The following is a 20,347-nucleotide window of genomic DNA, read 5'->3' on the forward strand; positions in this document are numbered from 1 at the left end:
TGAAGAACCATGGCGCCAACAGGTACCAGGTCTGAGGTGGAGAAGTTTAGGAACTGAAAACCTTGGGCTATGGCAGACAATGGTGGAAGAATTGTTGGCACAACAGGGATGCTTGAGAGCGTTGCGGGAAGTCATGCCAGCTAAGATGGAATTATGTGTGATGGATGGAAATTCGCGGAATATGATTTGGGAGCCTCGAGCGTGTTATACAGTCGAACGAGTTCGGCTGGGTCGGACTAGATAGTCTGATGGATCGACGTGGATGTCGGTCAAAGCAAAAGACGGCGGTGATTTCAGCGATGACAACATAGGAGCGTGATGCTGATGGTGGCCAACTTCTGGGGCGTGGAAACACGTGGCACAAGCCCGAGGCTTGTGTGACTTCGATAAGACTATGGCGCGGGATTGATTCAAGGTGGTGTATACACGGAGCTTGAAGTCGATGAGGCGCATGGGTGGACTGATCATCTACCACGGAGTCATGTTGAAGGTGGAGCTGGAGTCTGGATGACTTCACTCAGTGCTGGATTGAGGGGCTATGGCATAAGTCGACAGAGAGTCGAAGCCTATTCAGCAGGAAAAAGTGAGGGACACGTAGTTCGGACTGGAGCCCAGTGGTCTGATGGAAGCGTGAAACTCGTCATCGGTCGGTGATGATCGGTGGTACTCTGCAGTGGGGGTTGAGTGGTGTGGTTTCGCGACCCTTGAGACTCGACCAGGACAACGGAGGCTCGACGTGGTAATAGCGGCGAGACGTGCGGTGCGCACGGGGCATGGAGACGGGCCAGGGCTCTGGTAGTCATACATGTGGTGAGAAAACTGTGAATTTGACTCGGGATGACTACAAGCAACGGTGAAATTCCTTCATGTTTCAGACAGACGGTCAAGAAAGGAGCGGTGATGTTGAGTTCAGGTAACTCTTATGGGTGACCCCCAATATGTGAGTTGTTCATTTTCACGCAGGTCAGTGATCAGTGTGTGATGGCGTTGGACTGATACTCTGGAAGTTGGGAGCACAAACTAGAGTAACAAGGAACTTAATTTTGCTCGAGTGTTGACTATGGTCAAGAAAAGAAGGGACTACAAGTTGCAGGTGGAGTCGTATGGAGTCTTTGGAGTAGCAGCGGTACTCATGTGATAAACTCAAGTCCAATGTACATGGAAGTTTGACACATTGACGAATTCAAGGTGGTGGAGAATATTCGCCAAGGTGGAGTTTATTGGAGTTGTGTCGAATATAGTGTACAAGGTAGGTTACAGTTGGACTTGTAGTAGTATTGTGTTTAGATAGGATATGGAGTCATGTCGTAGTAGGACACTTGTATCCTAGGCCTCTCATATGTAGCGGGGCTAGACACACGATGTAACCTATGCCAGCATAGTAGCACAGGCGCGCAAGGGGGAGCCGGCGGCGTGTGCCGGCGCCCGGTTGACCGGTGTGCGGTATTGTGACGGTGTCACGGGGAGGAGCGCCCGTAGTCAAGCCCCGGGGATGTAGCCATATCGGTGAACCTCGTTAACAAATCTCGGTGTTGTGCCTCGTGTGATTGCTTGGTCCTCGGATGATCAACGGTATGCCTCAGATGTACTCTAACACACATCACTATAAGCCTTGCAAGCATTGTGACTAATGAGTTAGTTGCGGGATGATGCATTACGGAACGAGTAAAGAGACTTGCCGGTAACGAGATTGAACTAGGTATTGAGATACCGACGATCTAATCTCGGGCAAGTAACATACCGATGACAAAGGGAACTACATATGTTATTGTGCGGTTTGACCGATAAAGATCTTCGTAGAATATGTAGGAACCAATATGAGCATCCAGGTTCCGCTATTGGTTATTGACCGGAGATGAGTCTCGGTCATGTCTACATAGTTCTCGAAGCTGTAGGGTCCGCACGCTTAAACATTCGGTGACGATATGAGTTTATGTGTTTTGATGTACCGAAGGTTGTTCGGAGTCCCGGATATGATCGCGGACATGACGAGGAGTCTCGAAATGGTCGAGACATAAAGATCGATATATTGGATGACTATGTTTGGACATCGGAATGGTTCCGGGTGAGTTCGGGCATTTACCGGAGTACCGAGGGGTTACCGGAACCCCCCCCCCCCCCCCCGGGAGTATATGGGCCCTAATGGGCTTTAGTGGAGAGAGAGAGGGGCGGCTAGGGCAGGCCGCGCGCCTCCTCCCCCTTGGGTCCGAATTGGACTAGGAAAGGGGGGGGCGGCACCCCCCCCCCCTTTCCTTCTCCCTCTCTCCTCCTTCCTTCTCTCCTACTCCAACTAGGGAAAGGGGGGAATCCTACTCCCGGTGGGAGTAGGACTCCTCCCAGGGCGCGCCATAGAGGGCCGGCCCTCCCCCCCTCCTCCACTCCTTTATATATGGGGGAGGGGGCACCCCATAGACACACAAGTTGATCTTTAGCCGTGTTCAGTGCCCCCCTCCACAATTTTCCACCTCGGTCATATTGTCGTAGTGCTTAGGCGAAGCCGTGCGCAGGTAACTTCATCATCACCGTCATCATGCCGTCGTGCTGACGAAGCTCTCCCTCGACACTCAGCTGGATCGAGAGTTCGTGGGACGTCACCGAGCTGAACGTGTGCAGATCACGGAGGTGTCGTACTTTCGGTACTAGGATCGGTCGGATCGTGAAGAAGGCACTTGAACATTTATAACATAGTGTTCATTATAAACAAAAAGGCCGGGTGATAATAGTTCAAAGCTTCATGTAACAATTTTCATGCTTTAAGTTCATTATTGCGCATATCATAACTGCAAGGGTGGTATTCTTTCTTCAATTTCAGAATGATGGTAGTTGACTATTTGAAACCTTGTTGAGCAATTAACAAGAAATGGATCTTATTTACTTTGCTACTATTATGGCTTTAGCTGTACTTGGCATATCAATCGCTGGTGTTAGGTTCTACCTGATTGATTTTTAGCTCCTTTTTCTTAGGTTCTACTGACTCGTGTTCTTATTTTATCCTCATTTTTCCCTTAACAATTTTGCAGGGGGGTTTTACTCTCCCTTGAGGTAAGCGTGGATGCAATGGATTTTGATTTTGGCTTGGGTGCAAATTGAGTACTGACGGTGAGACTTATTCCATTTGTTTATCCTTTTGGCCTCTTAATCAAGAACAACGCTCAAAGCTTACATGGTTGTCAATCTTGGGTGCCTTGTGCAGACTTTCCAGTTTAGGCATCATTTCGAAATTGTTTGGCGTCCATGAATTTCCCGATGAGCTTGGCCTGCACCACGCTGCCTCATGTAGGATTTTGGCGCTCGTGATCTTCCTTGCTTAGGTGACCTGCCCCAATCCTTCTTCCCCTCCCCTCTGATCTCTCTCTCTCTCTCTCTCTCTCTCTCTCTCTCTCTCTCTCTCTCTCTCTCTCTCTCTCTCAGGTTTGACGTGTATTCTGGTTTAAGCTTAACATGATTTTTTTGGTAAAAATTCCATGGAGGACGATGATTTTATGTAAAAAAAGGCATTCAAAGGAAAATAATGATACTTGAGTTCATCGTGTTTTGTGTGATTTGCACCATGATTGGATTTTTGGACAAATGGGCATTGTTGCTTCACTGCTATATGTGGTTGATGCTTGGTTCAGAAACTCGGTTCGAGTTAAATTGCTTTAGGCCATCCTTCGTATTTTTTTCAGGATGTGTATGGAAGCACAAAAGTAGTATCGACAATAAAAAGGGTCATTTCACATTTTTATCAAAACCGTGTATATATGCATTTAAGAGCTTAGCAAGAGAATAGCCTCTCTGTCCAGGAGAAGAATTAATGCTCTGTTTTTTGCATATGCATGCAGCAGCAACGCTTTTGTATTCTGGTTCAAGAAAATATTTACTATGTGAAATGAGGAGTAGAATTGAAAAAAATGCAACTTTCGATATGTAATATGTAATACGTACAGTTTTTTTGGGTAGTCTGCGTCGCAAGAAAGCTCCTGTTTAGATACAGTCATCTGCACTAAGCTTCATGATTCATAGAAAGAAAAGGACTCCATAAAGGTTCAGATTCTTGTTATGTTGTGATTTTTGAGATTTCTGTAGTTATTTTAATACCTATGAATTTAAGAATTGGGATCATCTTGAAAATTACGCTTCCACCTGCTGATTTGTGTTGCCTTAGCACTCCTGCTGTTTCCTGAAAAAATGTTGTGCACAGGCTGGCTGTGACCGATTGGTATAGAGCCCTATGTTATGAATGTGAATATCGAACAAATTAAATATTGGTCTTGTGATTCTAACGGTAACAAATCATTACCCTTTACCGTGATATGATAGTGGTGGTGTCAGATTATGATACATGGTGCGAATCTTATCGTTTCTCTCACGTAATATCTTATTGTTCAATACTATGATCCACAACGTGATACTGAAAACCTTGATTAATGTTGTGTTACAGTTTGTTGCAGTTCTATTTTTCCTTGAGATTGTGTTTATAACATATATTATATTTTCAGCTATTAGAACAAAGTGTCTATATCTTGGTTTGAGTTGCCTGCAAAACCATTTTTTATGAGCTTGCGTGCTATTAGAATATAGTGTGTGTATCTTGGTTTGAGTTACCTTCAAAACTATTTTTTAGAAGCTTGCACATTTCTATTTAGGAATGAGATTTCTCTACTGAATATGTGATCCTCACTTCTGAGTGGTAAATTCTTTTTTCTTTTTGTCATCTACTTCTACTTGCTGACATCTACTCCCTCCGTTCCAAATTACTCGTTGTGGTTTTAGTTCAAATTTGAACTAAAACCACGACGAGTAATTTGGAACGGAGGGAGTACATATCTAAGGAGCGGGAGGTGAAACTGCAAATCAAAATTTCTATTTTGGAATGCGATGTTCTCTACTAAATGTGATTGTCAATTTTGTGTGGTAATTAATTTCTGAGCCTATAAACTCTTTGATGCAGCAAACTACTATGGTCGCTGATCCATCGCAATATTGACCATGAACTTTGTGCATCTCTGAGGTTAGTAATTCCAGAATTCGAGTGGCACGGACTGCTGCAGAGAGTAAAAGGTGTCTTGCTGATGCTCTCTACGACACTAACTCATGGATCAATGTTTATCTCTGCCTTTGTCTTTGTTTTGTGTCAGGTTATTTTGCATGAGGAAACGGAACTCGTGGTCAGCACATCGGTGTCTAAGGCTGCTTCCTGTGTCACTGCGCCGGCAAAGTGCAAGAACAAACATGGATGTATCAGTGTAGATAATTGTATCTTTATTTTTTCATTGATTTAAGATACTCACATATATATGGTTACCAATGCTTTACAATACCCACATAATTGTTGGTTCTAATTGGCTTCTCTATCAGAGAGTCAAGCCACAACTTGAGAAATCTGCTATCATGTTCAGTAAAAATACAAGAATGATGTTCGGAAAGCTATGCTGCACCAGCTGGGACTGGGTTGTGAGACTTGGAATGGAAGATACCTGGGCCTCCCGGTGTGTGTGGGACAGTGAAAGAACAGAAGTCTATATTGTAGAGCATTCATATTGTTACATTCATATTGTTTTAAGTAGAGCCCTATGCTACAAATTTTAAATGTGTATGTACATCTTATTGTAGACAAAGCCCCAGTTTTTCTAATTAAGAGAGACTAAATTTGTTGTCACATGTGCTTGTCCATAACTAAACAACTAAACCATGAATTTCTTTTCATCGCTAACATGGAATCAACGGGTCTTTGCGCCATTGCGGATCTACTAGTTTATATAAGGGAACCGGGGGGAGGGGATCTAAATATTTCTTCTTTTTGAAAAAAATATGATATTCACTTATTCTGATGTTCGAAGATGTCCACATGCATACGATTTGACTGGGACAGTTAATGCAAGCAAGGCAAGTACGTGACCATCAAGGTTCATGCGACAGGCGCCTAGATCTGCACAGTGACATGTACAAACATGGTCCAACCCATGAACAGATATATACGTACGTATGTACGTACCAAGACAGGTAACGGCATCATTTTTATCCAAATAAATAGCCCCAAAGTGCACTGACATTTGGAGCCTACCAAATGATGGGCCCGAAGCTCAAACCAAAAGGGCAGGCCATCTTCAGTGCCGACCCTCAAACCTCTCGCAGGCGTCCGAATTGCACTATCCGATCCGCAGAAGCCATAAAACACTATTGGTTCACGGCGCGGTCCGACGCATTTTCTCTGCAAACCGGAGACAGCCATGGAGAGGCTTGCAGGGGTCCGTATCGCTGTCACACCCGCTTCTGACCGCACTGGCCCACCAAAAACCCTCACCCCCGTTCGCGCGCGCTTCCCGACCGTCGTCCAGCTGCCCACATTCATGCCGCTGTAGAGCTCACCGCTCCATATTAAAGACGGCTCAGGATGGACGTGACCCCTCACTGCCTCCGACATTAAGGCGGCGAGTCAGCCAAGGGTGCCGCCCGCTGCACGCCCGGCTGAACACGCCTCCTCGCCGCATTCAAACACCTACATTAAACCCACGTGAAAGCCGATAAACCTACTCCCGTCACACGTCCATTCACGAGCGCCCGGCATTAAACGCAACGCCGGGCAAGCTCCTCACGTCTGCCCTCTATTTAAAGAGGCCACACGCCGGGCAAGAATCGCACCACTCCGCCGTCTCCATCTCCTCCTTGCATCATTTTCTTCACTTTTTCGATGGCATCCGACGAGCCAGAAGAGCAGTTCTCCGACATAAAAGCCAGTTGGGTGGCCCGCCGAGCCCGCCGGATACGAGCGAGGCAACTCGCTGCTCCACCTCCCTCGCCTAGCCCGACGAAGCCAATTGCCGCCCCAAGCCGGTTCATGGTTCAACAACTCGCCGCTCGAAGCCAGCTCGTGGAGGAGTGGTGAGTTTTTCCATCCCAGCATGGCGGCACTGGCATCGCCGCCTCCAGTGCCTGCGACCGCGTCATCTGTGGTCGTCACGCGCGTAGCCGCGCCATGCACGCAGAGAAAAAAGCCGGCTGCGCGGATGTCGACAAGGTGGCGTCCAGTACGTCCGCGTCCACTGCTATCATCAAGGAGAAGTAGAACACGGGAGGCCGCCGCCGCTTCGCATGGAGGCCACCGCCGGCGCGTCGCTGGTTGTACAGCGGATGACCAAAGAAGCACCTTCTCCTCCGGCTGAAGCACCCTCTTTCCCACTCCGTCGCACATAGGAAAGATACAAGGGAAGAATATGCCTCCGGGACTCCCAGCAGTCCGGTTAGCAGGCTGCCGGACATGGGAAAGACAAAAGAATCTGCCGCGGCCGACCGACCGCGTAGACTAGTGTAGTGTATCCGTTTTGTGTGAATGGAGCTCTGCGTGATTGTACGTGCACATAGTTTTATCTTTTTAGTTAAAATATGTTCAAAATATAACCATTTTTATACGGTTTGTATAAAATTCGTCATGTTTATATAAAATCCGATCGAGTTTACATGAGTTTTATCTGCTTTGTTAAAAAGAGTTTAAAATGCATAAGCCGATGGCAGCCTCCCGCATCCGTGTTCGTAAATTGATTCCTATCCATGAACAAACCTGAAAGGAAATTTACGGGTTACCTTGGAGATGCCCTCATTGCAGCAAGCTGCCGTGGCACAGCAAGAATATACGAGTTGCAGCTAGCAGCCAACACCCCGGACCTGGAGAGTCTGAGACGTAGCCTGCTACGTATGTCCTGCCTGGCTGGTATATATGCTGTGAGCTGGTTTGGACGTTTGGTCTTTGGTCTTTGGTGTGGTGTAAGAGAATCCGGGAGCTTCGCCAAGCCAGGAGCTCCGGACAAAATCCACTTCACCAGTCAGCTGCTTTGCAGTCTTTGTGTGTGTGAGAGGGAGGTGTGTGCGTGCAAGCGTAATGGTGATTCGCTTTCTATTCCTCCTATGTGGTCTTTATCTCCATGTCTAAAGTTCACACCGACCCCATACGTACGTGCGGGCTACGACTACGATGGAGCAGGGAGAAGCTCGAGACACTCTTTTGCATGCAATTGGTTGCTTTGGGAGCGAAAATCCATCTCTGCATCCGAGCTCATCTGCGTCTGCGCTGATGAAAAAAACTCAAAATAAATACTAGAAAATTTCAAAAAATTCTAATTTTTTTGTGCGGTAGATAATTTGATGCGTAAGGTGTGCTCCAATTTTCATATCATTTGGATATCTGAGGAGCTCTCAGCAAAAGAGACAAATTGGAGGTCTGTAAAAATGTTTACTGTTCATGTACTGTTTTGGTCTGATTTGTCTTTTTTGCTAAGAGCTGCTCAGATGTCCAAATGACTTGAAATTTGGAGCGGGTCTCACGTATCAAATTGTCTACGGTACAATTTTTATTTTGGAATTTTTTGAATTTTATTTGAATTTATTACGATTTTTTTTCTAACCGGGTGCGGATGAGCCTGCGCACCGAAACGCCCTACTCCTTTGGGAGGTGCTTCTTATTACCAGTAGATACTCTCTTTGTTTCTTTTTAGTCTGCATATAAGATTTGGTCAAAATCAAACTTTATAAAATTTGACTAACTTTATAAAAAAAATATTAACATCTATAATACTAAAGTTATATGTTATGAAAATTAATTTCATCATGCATCTAATAATATTAATTTCATAGTGTGAATTGATATATTTTCTTATAAACCTAGTCAAACTTTATCAAGTTTGACTTTGACCAAATCTTATATGCAAACTAAAAAGAAACGGGGGGAATAGCTAACTAGGCTACCGTTGCATTAGGCCAGCGCTTGATGAGTAGTCTACCACACGATATAAAAATCCGAAAACGGGTGAAAACCTTTGTCTCTGTGAGTCTATCCCTTGTGCTAGCGCTTCGGGTGAATACCTCTGCCTGGTTGTGCTGGAGCACAGAGGTCTTCGGTCGGGCTGCGGAAAGGTGTTAGGCTTGTTCTAGGTTTACGTTGTATCTTGTGTTTTGCTTTGTAAGTGTTCGGCCGTCTATTTTATTGTATTTCTTTATATATATACAAAGTGGGGTGAATGACTGTTTCAAGAAATAAAAATCAGGAAAGACACCCATGAGAGTCTGAGATTGCGGTGTGCAGGTCTAGCTAGACTATATCTAGTGTGGCATGCATTTCTGAAAAGCTACACATCTCCTTTAGTTCCCCCTAAGGAAGTGTTATCCCGTTGTCCTTGTGTCCATGTCCTTTGCTCTTTGCTTTACTCACTTTATTGCAAGAGAAGCAGCGCGCACGCAGCAGACGGGAGAGCAAGCTAGGCAAGCTAGCAATGGAGTCGTTGTGGAGAGAGAGAGCAACATCCCTGCCTCCCCTCCCTCTATAAATCCAGCCTCACCTCCTTGCTCCTACCACCATCCTTCACACTAGTGCACTGTTCTCCACTCACTCATTCGATTAACCTAGCTTTCTCTTTCTCTCTCTAGTAGCCGTGGTTGCCTCCTTGTGTTTGCTCCATGCGCCTTGAGCATACCCATCAAGATCCAGGTTTGTTTCCCCAACTAGTCTGCAAGACACAAAACATGAAGAGAAACATAAAACATATGAACATCCCTTTGGTTTTCTTCCTTTGGTCTTGCTTTCTGATCACCATTTGGAAGAGTGGTTTGACGATCGATCTAGTCAAGATTGTGCTGTGCCTGGCTCCCTGTATGCCACACATGTAGCCCAACCCATGGATGTGGTTGCCTGCTGGGTGGCGTGCAAGGGGCCAAGCATGCATATATGTATATATCTGGCCTTTTATTTGATTATTTCATTTTTTTTCCTTGAATTATTTGATGTTTCTCCATTTTTATCACTGTTTGCATTTTTATCCAATATGCATCTCACTCGTCAATATCTGGATTTGCAGGTCCGTGGAATGTGTTTTATTCATCTTCACACCTTCTCCTCTCTTCGAAGAAACCAGGGACGATATTATGCAACTCTATGAACATATGTTGTTTATTTGGGGATCACATTTAGCACATTACTCATGTGTGAAATGTTACCATCTTTTTTTGCCACTTCTTGATGCAAATGCGATGATTTATTAAGAGCTAATATCACCAGAAGTCATAGAACTTGCGTTCGATGTTCAGTTTAGTGCTAAAACTTTAAAAATATAGAATTATGGTCACTCAACTTGTCTCTGCGTGCAAATACGGTCACTTCGTCCATATTTAAATGTATATTGATCTTACATGGCATGCCAACGATGCTATTCTTTTTACTGATACACCCTCGCTCTGAATTTAATTACGTTGAAGCTCCTCATCAGCATGTGTGGGCCCCGCTTGACAGGAATAAATCTATCCTTGACATGTGGGTCCCACTTGTCACCACATAGTGGTATGACAGAATTGAAAAATAAAACAGCAGCATTGGGGCTTTAACTCACGAGCTCATGTACGAGAATGCCCCATGCCAACCAATGCACTAAAAAGATCCTTGTTAATGAAGAGGACACAAGTTAATTTATAGTCAAAGCAGGGGTTTTTTCTCGATTCTATTTTTTCCTGGTGCGACCGAAAATGCCGGTTTTCAGAAAAACTCGGATTTTTTTCACCATAAAGTTCTAATTGAAATTCGAACTGAAAAAACCGGTCCAAGATATGAGGAGGTTTTTTTATTCCGGTCCGAGAAATCCCTATGGTCACTAAACCTCATGCCAAAATTTCAAATGTATTTTTTGAATTTAAACGCCCAGAACTATATCAAATAAGATTTATATGCACGTAATCATACAACACAGTGCATAGCTTGGTGCCACCGTTTTTACTGTATTACCCCATGGTCACGTGATGCAGATGGGCAGTACTAACCGCTGGAATTGTGCATAAGCTTTGTTCTTTTCTAGTTTCAGTTTTATATATTTTAATGCCAAAAAAATTGAATTTAAAGTTCGTTTGAATAAATTCAGGCGAAAAAGCCAAAATTTCTGAGATTATCCAGAAGCCGGCTTTTCTGGCCCGTACTGAGAAAAAGAACAGCATCAAGAAAAAAAACGTTGGATACGAGTAGTTGTCGTTGCCAACATATAACATTTTTTTTAAATCCGAATAATTTTATGGTTGTCCTGCCAAAATAAACATTATTTGTTGGGTTGTCTCATTACTATAAGCATGAAAGGACGCCTTGTGTGGGTGGTTAGCACGTGTGACTAGACTGAATTGGTTGCTGGTACGATACCTTACATCGCGGTTATTTTCGAATCTTCAAATCATTCTTGCGTCACGTCACACCAAGCGGTTCCTCCACCGGCAGCACGCCATGCAAGCGGCAGATACGCTTGCGTACGTACTTTATGACCGTATTTGCACGAGAGTGCAAGTTAATTGACCACAAATTCGTATTTTATAAGTTTTAGCATCAAACTAAACATTCAAAACAAGTTTTATGACTCCTGATGATATTACCTCATTTATTAATTTCCTTGCATGTTTCATACCTTTTTGGATCCCTTTTGTTCCTTCCTCTCATCTTACATGCATATCCCTTGAGCAATCTGCCCTGATTTTGAATTGCTTTTTCCTGAGGTTACAATCATGTATCAATCATAGTGCTTCCTCTCATCGCTAGCTACAATTACTTTTCATCTATGAAAGTGGCATGTACATAGGATTAATTTGTGGTAAAAATGGTCTAGGTACAAGCAATTAAGAGCAAGCAAGGTTCAGTTGCCACTGTACATATCATGTGACCACGAAATGTACTAGAAGTGTTATATTGACTACATGCATACTCTCCCTCCGGTCTTTTTAGTCGGCATATAAGTTTTGTTTAAAGTCAAAGTATCAAAACTTTGACAAACTTATAGAAAAATATTAACATTTACAATGCCAAATCAACATTGTTAGATTCATTGTGAAATGTAGTTTCATAGTATATATATATTTGGTATTGTAAATGTTGGTATTTTTTAATATAAATTTGTCAAACTTTGTAAAGTTTGACTTGACACAAATCTAATATGCGGAGTAAAAAGGACCGGAGAAAGTACTAAAATGAGTGAACATACATACTAAAATGTGTCTAGGTACATACGAACCAAAAAAAAGCTAAAAGGTCTTGTATTAAAAAAGGGAGGTAGTATATATTAATATTAAGTAGTATGATTATGCTATAGGAATTTCGAGCTGTATGTGTATATCCTCCATTTGCGGGACGATGAGAGTTGAAGATGGTTTTCTTGATCCATCCAATCCGCGCACACCATCATCGCAGGGTGTGGCGCGCAATGGATGCAATCACTGATAATCCATCGCAGAATCCATGATCTGATTTTACAAGGGATATCAAATTAAAAAGAGAGATTAGTTTTTTTTCGGGGAAAAAGGAGAGATTAGTTAATTGACTACTCACTCAAAGCCAAGACAAAAGGCATAGCCTTTGCCCTCGCACATTGATCAAGACATGGTCAAACCTGAATTAAAGTGACTATATTCTCTGTTGTTGTGGTTAGTATATTATAATCTCAAAGACATGTCCACGGTGAGATTCTTTGGTCCAAGTGAACAGAAAAACATTTTTCATATGAGTAGGGGTGCATGGCAGCCTACCAAATGCTCAAACTGAGGGGAAGATGGAAAAATCTGCCTGTCCTAGATTGGAATGATCGCAAACGTAATCCCTGTCCCTGTGGACTAAATTGTTTCATCAACAATCCACATTGATTAGTTAGAGGCTGATAATGCAGTCAACTGTTGGCTATAAGATGTTGCCATATCATTTATAGCCAACATATATAGTCACTCATACAACAAGCTTAGCTATAAGGTTGGTTATAAGATTAGTATTTTTTCTCATCTTCTCTCTATTTATTTCTTCATATTTATTGTATTTTTCTACGAGCACGCATATAGCTAGGCTCTTGTATAAGAGCCCATTCCCTTTATCTTTTCATGTCTTTCTTCTTTATATAGACAAAATTGCCATATAAGCAGGCACCTGCTATTGTACTTGCGGCACATCAGTGCCAGGCCCACTGGACCATCTCCTCACTCATGTGCCAGCTTCTGATCAACAGCCGACCATTTCTGCATGCATGGACCATGGACCACTCCGATGGAAGCAGCACTGCAGCGCTGCTACTAAAGATGCACCTTCATCTAAAAAAAACTAAAGATGCACCTCAAGGAGAGCTGCCATTGGGGCCTAGCGACAGGGGAGAAAGAGAAGGGAAGGTATAGTGATGGTGATGGTGAGGGCAGAGGGGAGGACACCGCCATGCCCTGTGCCCATGTTGGAGATTACCTCACTGGCTAGGAGGCGGAGGAGCACCTGGCTGGGTCCCTTCTTCTAGGGGAGCTACTTCCATGATGGTGATGCAGTCAGACATCATAGCTGCTTGCTTGGTAGTAGCAGTAGTAGAACACCTGCTATGGTGCTGGAGGCCTGCCGAGACAAAGATAATACATCAATCTATGCATTATCCAAATCACACCCAAGCTGAAAGCAGATGTGATAGTGTACAGGAGAAAGGAGACGATGGAAACTGATCATCGCAAGATGCGTTTTGCATTTTGGTAGTTCATGGCAACGTCTGGGGAGCATGCCCTTATAATGTTGGCCATTTATGAACTGTGATTTTGTTGGCACATCCAGGCTATGTACTCGCAGGATCTCAAACTTGTATTTTCTTTCCACCAAACAAACAACGGACAGGATGTACATGCACACATATACAATGGCATTGCGCCACCAATCTAGTATTGTACGCACAAAGTAAAACTCATGAAACTTCTTTGTCCCAGCAATGCTGTGTACACTATAAACAAAGTGAATCTATACACTACGAAGAAAACTTCTGAAGAAAAAGGGTATCTGGCTATGCTACTTCTCTACATGGTCTTCATATTTGCAACCAACTTCAGGTCACTCACGCTCTGATATTGCGGTGAATGTGATGGAGGCTTGTGTCGTCTCTTGCGACAACAAAGGAGAAGAGTGTGCCATGATAGTGGATAGCAACGTGGAGGATGAAGCGAATGCAATGTTATTTTCTCTCCTCATGCTCCTGATCTTAAGGTCCATAAAGTCGCTAATTGTAGCGGGCTTGCTGATCTTCTCCGAGTCAACATCCTTTTCGCCTGTTAGCATGCTGACGACAGTTGACATAGTGGGTCGATGTCTTGTGACATCTTGTGTACAGAGAAGTCCAACTTTCAGGAACCTGCAGGCTTGTTCAATATCCATATCATCACCCGCAGAACTGTCTATGATTTTCGCCAAATCTCCCTGCTCATAATACATCCATGTCTGCAAGAGGAGAACCCCATTGGTAACCTCTGGGAACTGTAGCAGCAAAGAACAAAAGTCCATGGGTTAGAATATTTGCTCCCTCCAGTCATGCTAAGAGGTTATAAACGATTTATGCATTTATGTAGAGACAAGGAAGCAGCTAATGTGCTTGCCAGTGAGCAACTAAAATGTAAGTGCATGATAATAGTAATCATTTTTTTGTATTGTATTACTAATTTAATAAATGAAAAATGGACATGGCATGGCTAACATTCTGAAATGCAAGAGTTGTATGCATCTACACTAGTTTTTTTAACAGAAATCAAGACTGCTTTTATGCACTCCAAATTTCTGACGTGCCAGTACCATCCATCCATCAAACTCAAATTGTAAATAACTTCAGCTAAAAACTAATTCATTCATTATGGTAAAATATACTCCCTCCGTCCCATAATATAAGAACGTTTTTCAAGCTTTGTTAGTTTGAAAAACGTTCTTATATTATGGGACGGAGGGAGTAATAGTTTACTTTTTACCAATAAGGGCTGGGAAAAGAAGAGAAAGAAATATGGTATTCTATTTCATCTAACCTTTTCCAGAAGTATCTGGTCTTCATAGGGTAATCTTGAACTGGTGTTGGATCTCCCACTGACTATTTCAAGAAGCAAAACACCAAAACTATAAACATCTGACTTCCGTGTCACTTGTCCTCGAATGGCATACTCAGGAGCCAAGTAACCTCTGTGAAGTAAAACTGAGTAAGTAATGCCGCAAGTTTATCAAACCATAATGATCATTTATGAATAACTATGTCTTTATTTGTTATTTCAATTGTAATTGCCTCTAACTTCTCCTATGAAACAGGTGGTGTGGTTTCATTATATGTGAAAGATTCTTTTGGGGTGTATTAAATTCAACCAATTAACTTGAAATGCCAATTATAAGCAATAGCTTCTGAAGGCACACAGTACAAAACAAAGAAACTTCTCCCTCCGTCCCATAATATAAGACACTGAGCATATTGGATGTAATAACGTCTTATATTATGGGACGGTGGGAGTAGTAAACATGCAATGCAGATGATAATTCATTATAGGTAGATAGTTCCATATGACAAAATTAACTTACAATGTTCCTGCAACCCGTGTGCTAATATGTGACGCATTTGGAGGTAGAAGCTTTGCTAAACCGAAATCAGAAATTTTGGGGGTGAGATCCTTATCAAGAAGTATATTGCTTGCTTTGATATCCCGATGAACAATGTGGGGATTGACATCATCATGGAGGTATGCTAATCCTCGGGCGATACCAAGGCAAATATTTACTCTACTTCTCCAATTGAACTGGATATTGCTGCGGCCAGAACCTAATAAGAAATAAGAAGAGAAAAGCTAAGGAGCATTAGAATATAGACCTCTTTTTAGCAAATATGTACAAGTTCTGAAGAACAGTACGATGAAAAGAACTAACCAAGAATTACCTAGAAGTGTTTGTGCAAGGCTATTATTCTCAAGGTAATTGTAGACAAGGATCCTCTGGTTTCCTTCCACACAATAGCCATAAAGGCTGACAAGATTGCCATGAGATATGTTGGAAATTGACATCAGTTCATTCAGAAACTCCTTTAGTCCTTGTCTTGATTCTACAGATAACACCTTGACAGCAATAAGTTTTCCATTCCTTAGCCGCCCCTACACCATTATGTGATCAAACTTTAAACATGTTCATTTATTCCATTAGAATTTCATTTGGCTTATTAGTTGAAGGTTACACACACTACCTTATATACCGATCCAAAACCACCCTCACCAATCTTGTTGGATGGGTTAAAATTTTCTGTTGCCCTTGCTAGCTCCCTATAAGTGTATCTTATTGTATTAATATCACCAGGGAGGTCTGTAAAAATTAGGTTAAGTATTTAAATATGGCAATATGAAGAAGGTGACCATATCATAGTCCACAAGAGTGTAGAACAGTCTGTATAAGAGATATCTACCTTCAGTATGAGTAGAAATTTGCTGGCGTGTTGCCCCACTTTTATAGCAGAAGAAAGGAGAACAACCCATTACTTATATTCTCAAAATATGTCTGCCTCGCCGTTGTCAGTTCAATAAATACGTTTGCACTTATGATATCCACACAGACATTTCACCAACCTTAAACAGCTGCCATCATATCCTGAAAATAAATGAAACTTATGGTCACCACAAAGAGAATTATACTGAATGAGCCCTTCTACGCTACCAAGTACCAACCAATTACTGTGAACCATCATGTTCGTTGAGTTGTCAGTCGGTGGGTCTCAAACCTAGGTTAGCTAGGTGGTTTGAGCCCAATATTTCCCTAATTAATTGGGCAACTCTGCTTCTTCCATGGTGAATTGCAGAGCTTCCACCTTTCGTGGTTTTCAAAAAAAATAAACTCGGCCAATCTGTTCTTTTCAGTCCAACAGCTATATTAATTGGGATTTAGTTATATTTCTCCATCAAGAGGAGGAAGTAATATTGTGTTAGTGTAAACTGTGACTACGTGCGGTGCTAAACAAAAATGGACACTTTCTGCCTTGCAACTAGCAGCTAAATTAGGCACTACTACCTTATAATTAAACTATTATCCTTTGCATGGAAGATCAAAGTTGCTGGTGTACTCCAGGGTGATCTATTCAAGCTCAGAACATGCATAGAGTTCTCATCAGAGAAACATATCTAACTACTACATCAGCACCTGAAAGCAACTAACTTAAGCTTATAGCCCGACTATACAAATTAGATTAGGTCCACTATGACATAAATGGTACTTTTTAAAAGTGCGGTCGAGTATCTCAGTTTCTCCACCTGCAACGGCTGCTACAACTTTAATAAATGGGCAGAGCTCCCTGCCATAGGTATCAACAATATATTTATCAACATTTCAAATAAACTATTCAGCGGGATGTCACACTTGGACAGGCATTACCTCGTGGATGATTTCCTGCAAGGACTTCCAACTAATCTAGGGGGAAATGGTGGTGTATTTGTCTCGACAAAGATGATTTTGTAGTCTAAGTGTCTCTGCTACCGATTAAACTAATCTATCTCACACCGTCACACGCAATAGATCGCCAAAAGGTACACGACTCCACCCAGCAGCTTCTGTGTTCACACAGGAAACCACATTTCAGCTGCACAACACTTCTCAATACCCTCATCCAAAACAAGCCAAAACCGGCAAAACGTTGTGACGATTATAAGCTATGGCGCAGGGCCAGGTACGAAACTACAATTTTCATCAGCGAGCAAAATCAAAGCCGATTTCAGTCTCTTAGGCGACACTGGAACTGGAACTTCATCCCACGAATTCCTCCCAAATCTCCCTCTGATCAACCAATCAACGCCAGAATCAGAACCCTGGATAATCCCCTAACCCCTTGGTGAAGAGCAGACCTAAGGCCGTAAAGTAGAATCAGAAGGCCCAATCCTTCTCCTCCAGAGACAAAGACCAGAGCACCCAACCAAGCAGGGTAGCAGACTGACCTGATCAACCGCAGCCTAATCCACCGTCCAGGCCCGTGGAGCAGTCCCCCGGGAAACTCGAATCCGACACAATCCGAGACCGCAGAAGAAGTTACCGCGACCCTCGCAGCGCGCGCAGGCAGACAGGTAGCTCCAGCCCACCGCTACTCAAGCAAGCAGATCCAGCGAGTCGTCAGCGGCCCCGAGGGTTCCCGTGCACGAGCGCAGCCCTTGGACTTAGCGCAGAGGCGGCGGCGGGCGGCGGCTGGGAGGAGGAGGAGGAGGAGGCGGGTGGGAAATGGCGGCGTTGGACTGTGAGGTTTCGGTCCCGAGTGATTATTTGACTTGTGCTTCCGCGGTGGGGGAGGGAGGAAGAGGAGGGGAAGGAGGGACGGGGCCGCGCACGCGGGCGCCTTGAAGTGGAGGGGTGCTGAGGCTGGTCAAACGCCAAGTGTTGACCACGTGGCCGCGTTGGATGGTTTGGGTTCGGGTTAGGGTTCGACGCGGCGGCTGCCTGCCGGAGCGCCCAGCCTCGCGTGTGAACCGGACGGGACCGGACCGGACCGGGCACATGAAAAATATTACTATCTTGGAGGACCAGGGGAGAATGAGTCAGGTCCATCGGGCTCTTTGGTTCTTTGATTTGATTTGATTGATGCGGTTCGCCAAAAAGATGAAAAAGCGACAATAGCGTGTGGAATTGATGAGGTGGGGACACGTGTGTAATCGTGAAATGGAGAGACTGAAACATCCTGACTGCAGCTTCACTTACCCACGTGTCCGGGCAATATACTTACTGCGAGTTGTCCCAGTATACGATAGTGGTGGTATCTTAGTTGATATCATACACTCTTCACCAGACGGAGGGAGTATGCATGATACTAGTATACGATACTTCCTACTATGATTAGCCTTAGAGCATCTACATAATGATTGGGCTGATGAAACTGTATGTCAGATATGGAAGGCGACTCCCAAGCTTAATAAGGCTTTCATAGTACTAATCCCAGAACGTGCTGATGTTGAAACTGTCAGCGATTTCCGCCCGATCAGTCTTACACACAGTTTTTCCAACCTATTCGCTAAGATGTTGGCTAACAAAGCAAATCACAAGGAGGCGAATGCAGGAGATTATCAGTGCTAACCAATCGGCATTCATCACATGACGTAATCTACACGACAATTTCCTACTGGTCAAGCAAATCACAAGGAAGATTCACTACAGAAAAACCTCAAGTGTGTTTCTGAAGCTCGACATCACACATGCCTTTCACTCCCTCTCTTGGCCTTTTCTGTTCCAAGTACTGCAGACCAGGGCTTTGGCGCGGCATGGATCGGGTGGATACAAATCCTCCGCAGCACCGCAACCACCCGTGTCATTGTTAATGGCAACCCTAGAAGAAGCTTCGCTCACGCTCGTGGTTTGCGCCAGGGAGACCCAATCTCGCCCCTACTCTTTGTCATCGCCGTGGAAGCTTTGACCACAATTTTTCAGAGGCCAGCCATGGACGGGGCGCTGAGCTCGTTTACTGGGATCTCGGCAATGCAACGGCTATCCATTTTCGCAGATGATGTCATAGTATTCTTCAAGTCAACTGTCCAAGATATGAATTTTGTCAAGTTTATGCTTGATGCCTTTGGAGTGGCCTTGGTGCTCAAGGTCGATTACCGAAAATCGAAGGAAATCCTCATCAGGGGCACAGACGAGGATAGCCAGCACGTCGCAAATCTACTGCAATGTGAACTAGGGAATTTTACTTGTAAATACTTGGGCCTTCCACTTGCAATAAATCAGCTCGACAGAGGAGATTGGCGGCTTGAAATTTTTATGCCAATCTCCTTAACCTTATCTTTGCCCTTCCAGAAGAAAGCTCTCATCCATAAGTCCATTTCATGAAAGACCCAGTCAGGGGCATTGAGCACCATAAGATTGATGAATGGGTCTAGCCGCCACTACGGATTGAAGGAGAACCAGACGGCCCAATCTCTAAATAAAGCCCCGTTGGCATCAAAAATTTCTTCTATGGACTTGGCACAAAAAAAATTGAAGATGCAAGCTCTCGCGCTGCGGGTGAGATGGGAGTGGTTACGACTGTTGGGGAACGTTGCATGGAAAACAAAAAAATTCTACGCACACACAAGATCTATCCATGGAGATGCATAGCTACGAGAGGGGGAGAACATCTTCATACCTTTGAAGATCGCTAAGCGGAAGCGTTTATCAATGTGGTTGATGTAGTCGTACACCTTCACGATCCGTCCCGATAAAGTACCAAACGTACGACACCTCCGCGTTCAGCACACGTTCGGCTCGATGACGTCCTCACCTTCTTGATCGAGCAAGAGGGGTGAAGTAGTAGATGAGTTCCGGCGGCATGACGACCTGGTGACGGTGGTGGTGAAGAACAACCTCCGCAGGGCTTTGCCAAGCACAACGGAAACTATGACGGAGGATAAACTAGAGGGGGCGGGGTTGTTGGCACACGGCTTGGTGAATCTTGATGTGTTCCGGGTGCTAGCCCTGCCCCTCTATTTATATGTCGAGCCCTGGGGTCGTTTCTTGGAGAAAGAGCCTCCTCAAAGTCGGTTTAGCACGCACAGAATAGTCCTTCTCGGACTTCCAGGGCCAAATGCACGATTCCTGACGTTTACGTAAACA

General features: G+C 43.9%; 1 protein-coding gene and 1 long non-coding RNA gene across 2 annotated transcripts; one reads left to right on the top strand and one right to left on the bottom strand.

The window, feature by feature from the left end:
• The first annotated feature begins 9,140 nt into the window (after positions 1-9,140).
• On the top strand, positions 9,141-10,193 carry LOC123143985 (uncharacterized). The gene is made up of 2 exons (XR_006471180.1): positions 9,141-9,460; positions 9,828-10,193. It is a non-coding gene; the product is annotated as an uncharacterized lncRNA (long non-coding RNA).
• A 3,374-nt stretch (positions 10,194-13,567) lies between these two features.
• On the bottom strand, positions 13,568-18,029 carry LOC123143984 (cold-responsive protein kinase 1). The gene is made up of 7 exons (XM_044562987.1): positions 17,710-18,029; positions 16,194-16,375; positions 15,978-16,093; positions 15,678-15,888; positions 15,326-15,563; positions 14,788-14,938; positions 13,568-14,251 (listed from the first exon to the last, which is right to left on the bottom strand). Exons 2-7 carry the CDS (start codon positions 16,261-16,263, stop codon positions 13,832-13,834), a joined length of 1,206 nt encoding a protein of 401 aa, XP_044418922.1. The 5' UTR covers positions 16,264-16,375; positions 17,710-18,029; the 3' UTR covers positions 13,568-13,831.
• Between the last annotated feature and the right edge of the window lie 2,318 nt (positions 18,030-20,347).

The sequence above is a fragment of the Triticum aestivum genome, chromosome 6D, assembly GCF_018294505.1.
Source record: "Triticum aestivum cultivar Chinese Spring chromosome 6D, IWGSC CS RefSeq v2.1, whole genome shotgun sequence".
In the NCBI taxonomy this organism is placed as follows: Eukaryota; Viridiplantae; Streptophyta; class Magnoliopsida; order Poales; family Poaceae; genus Triticum; species Triticum aestivum.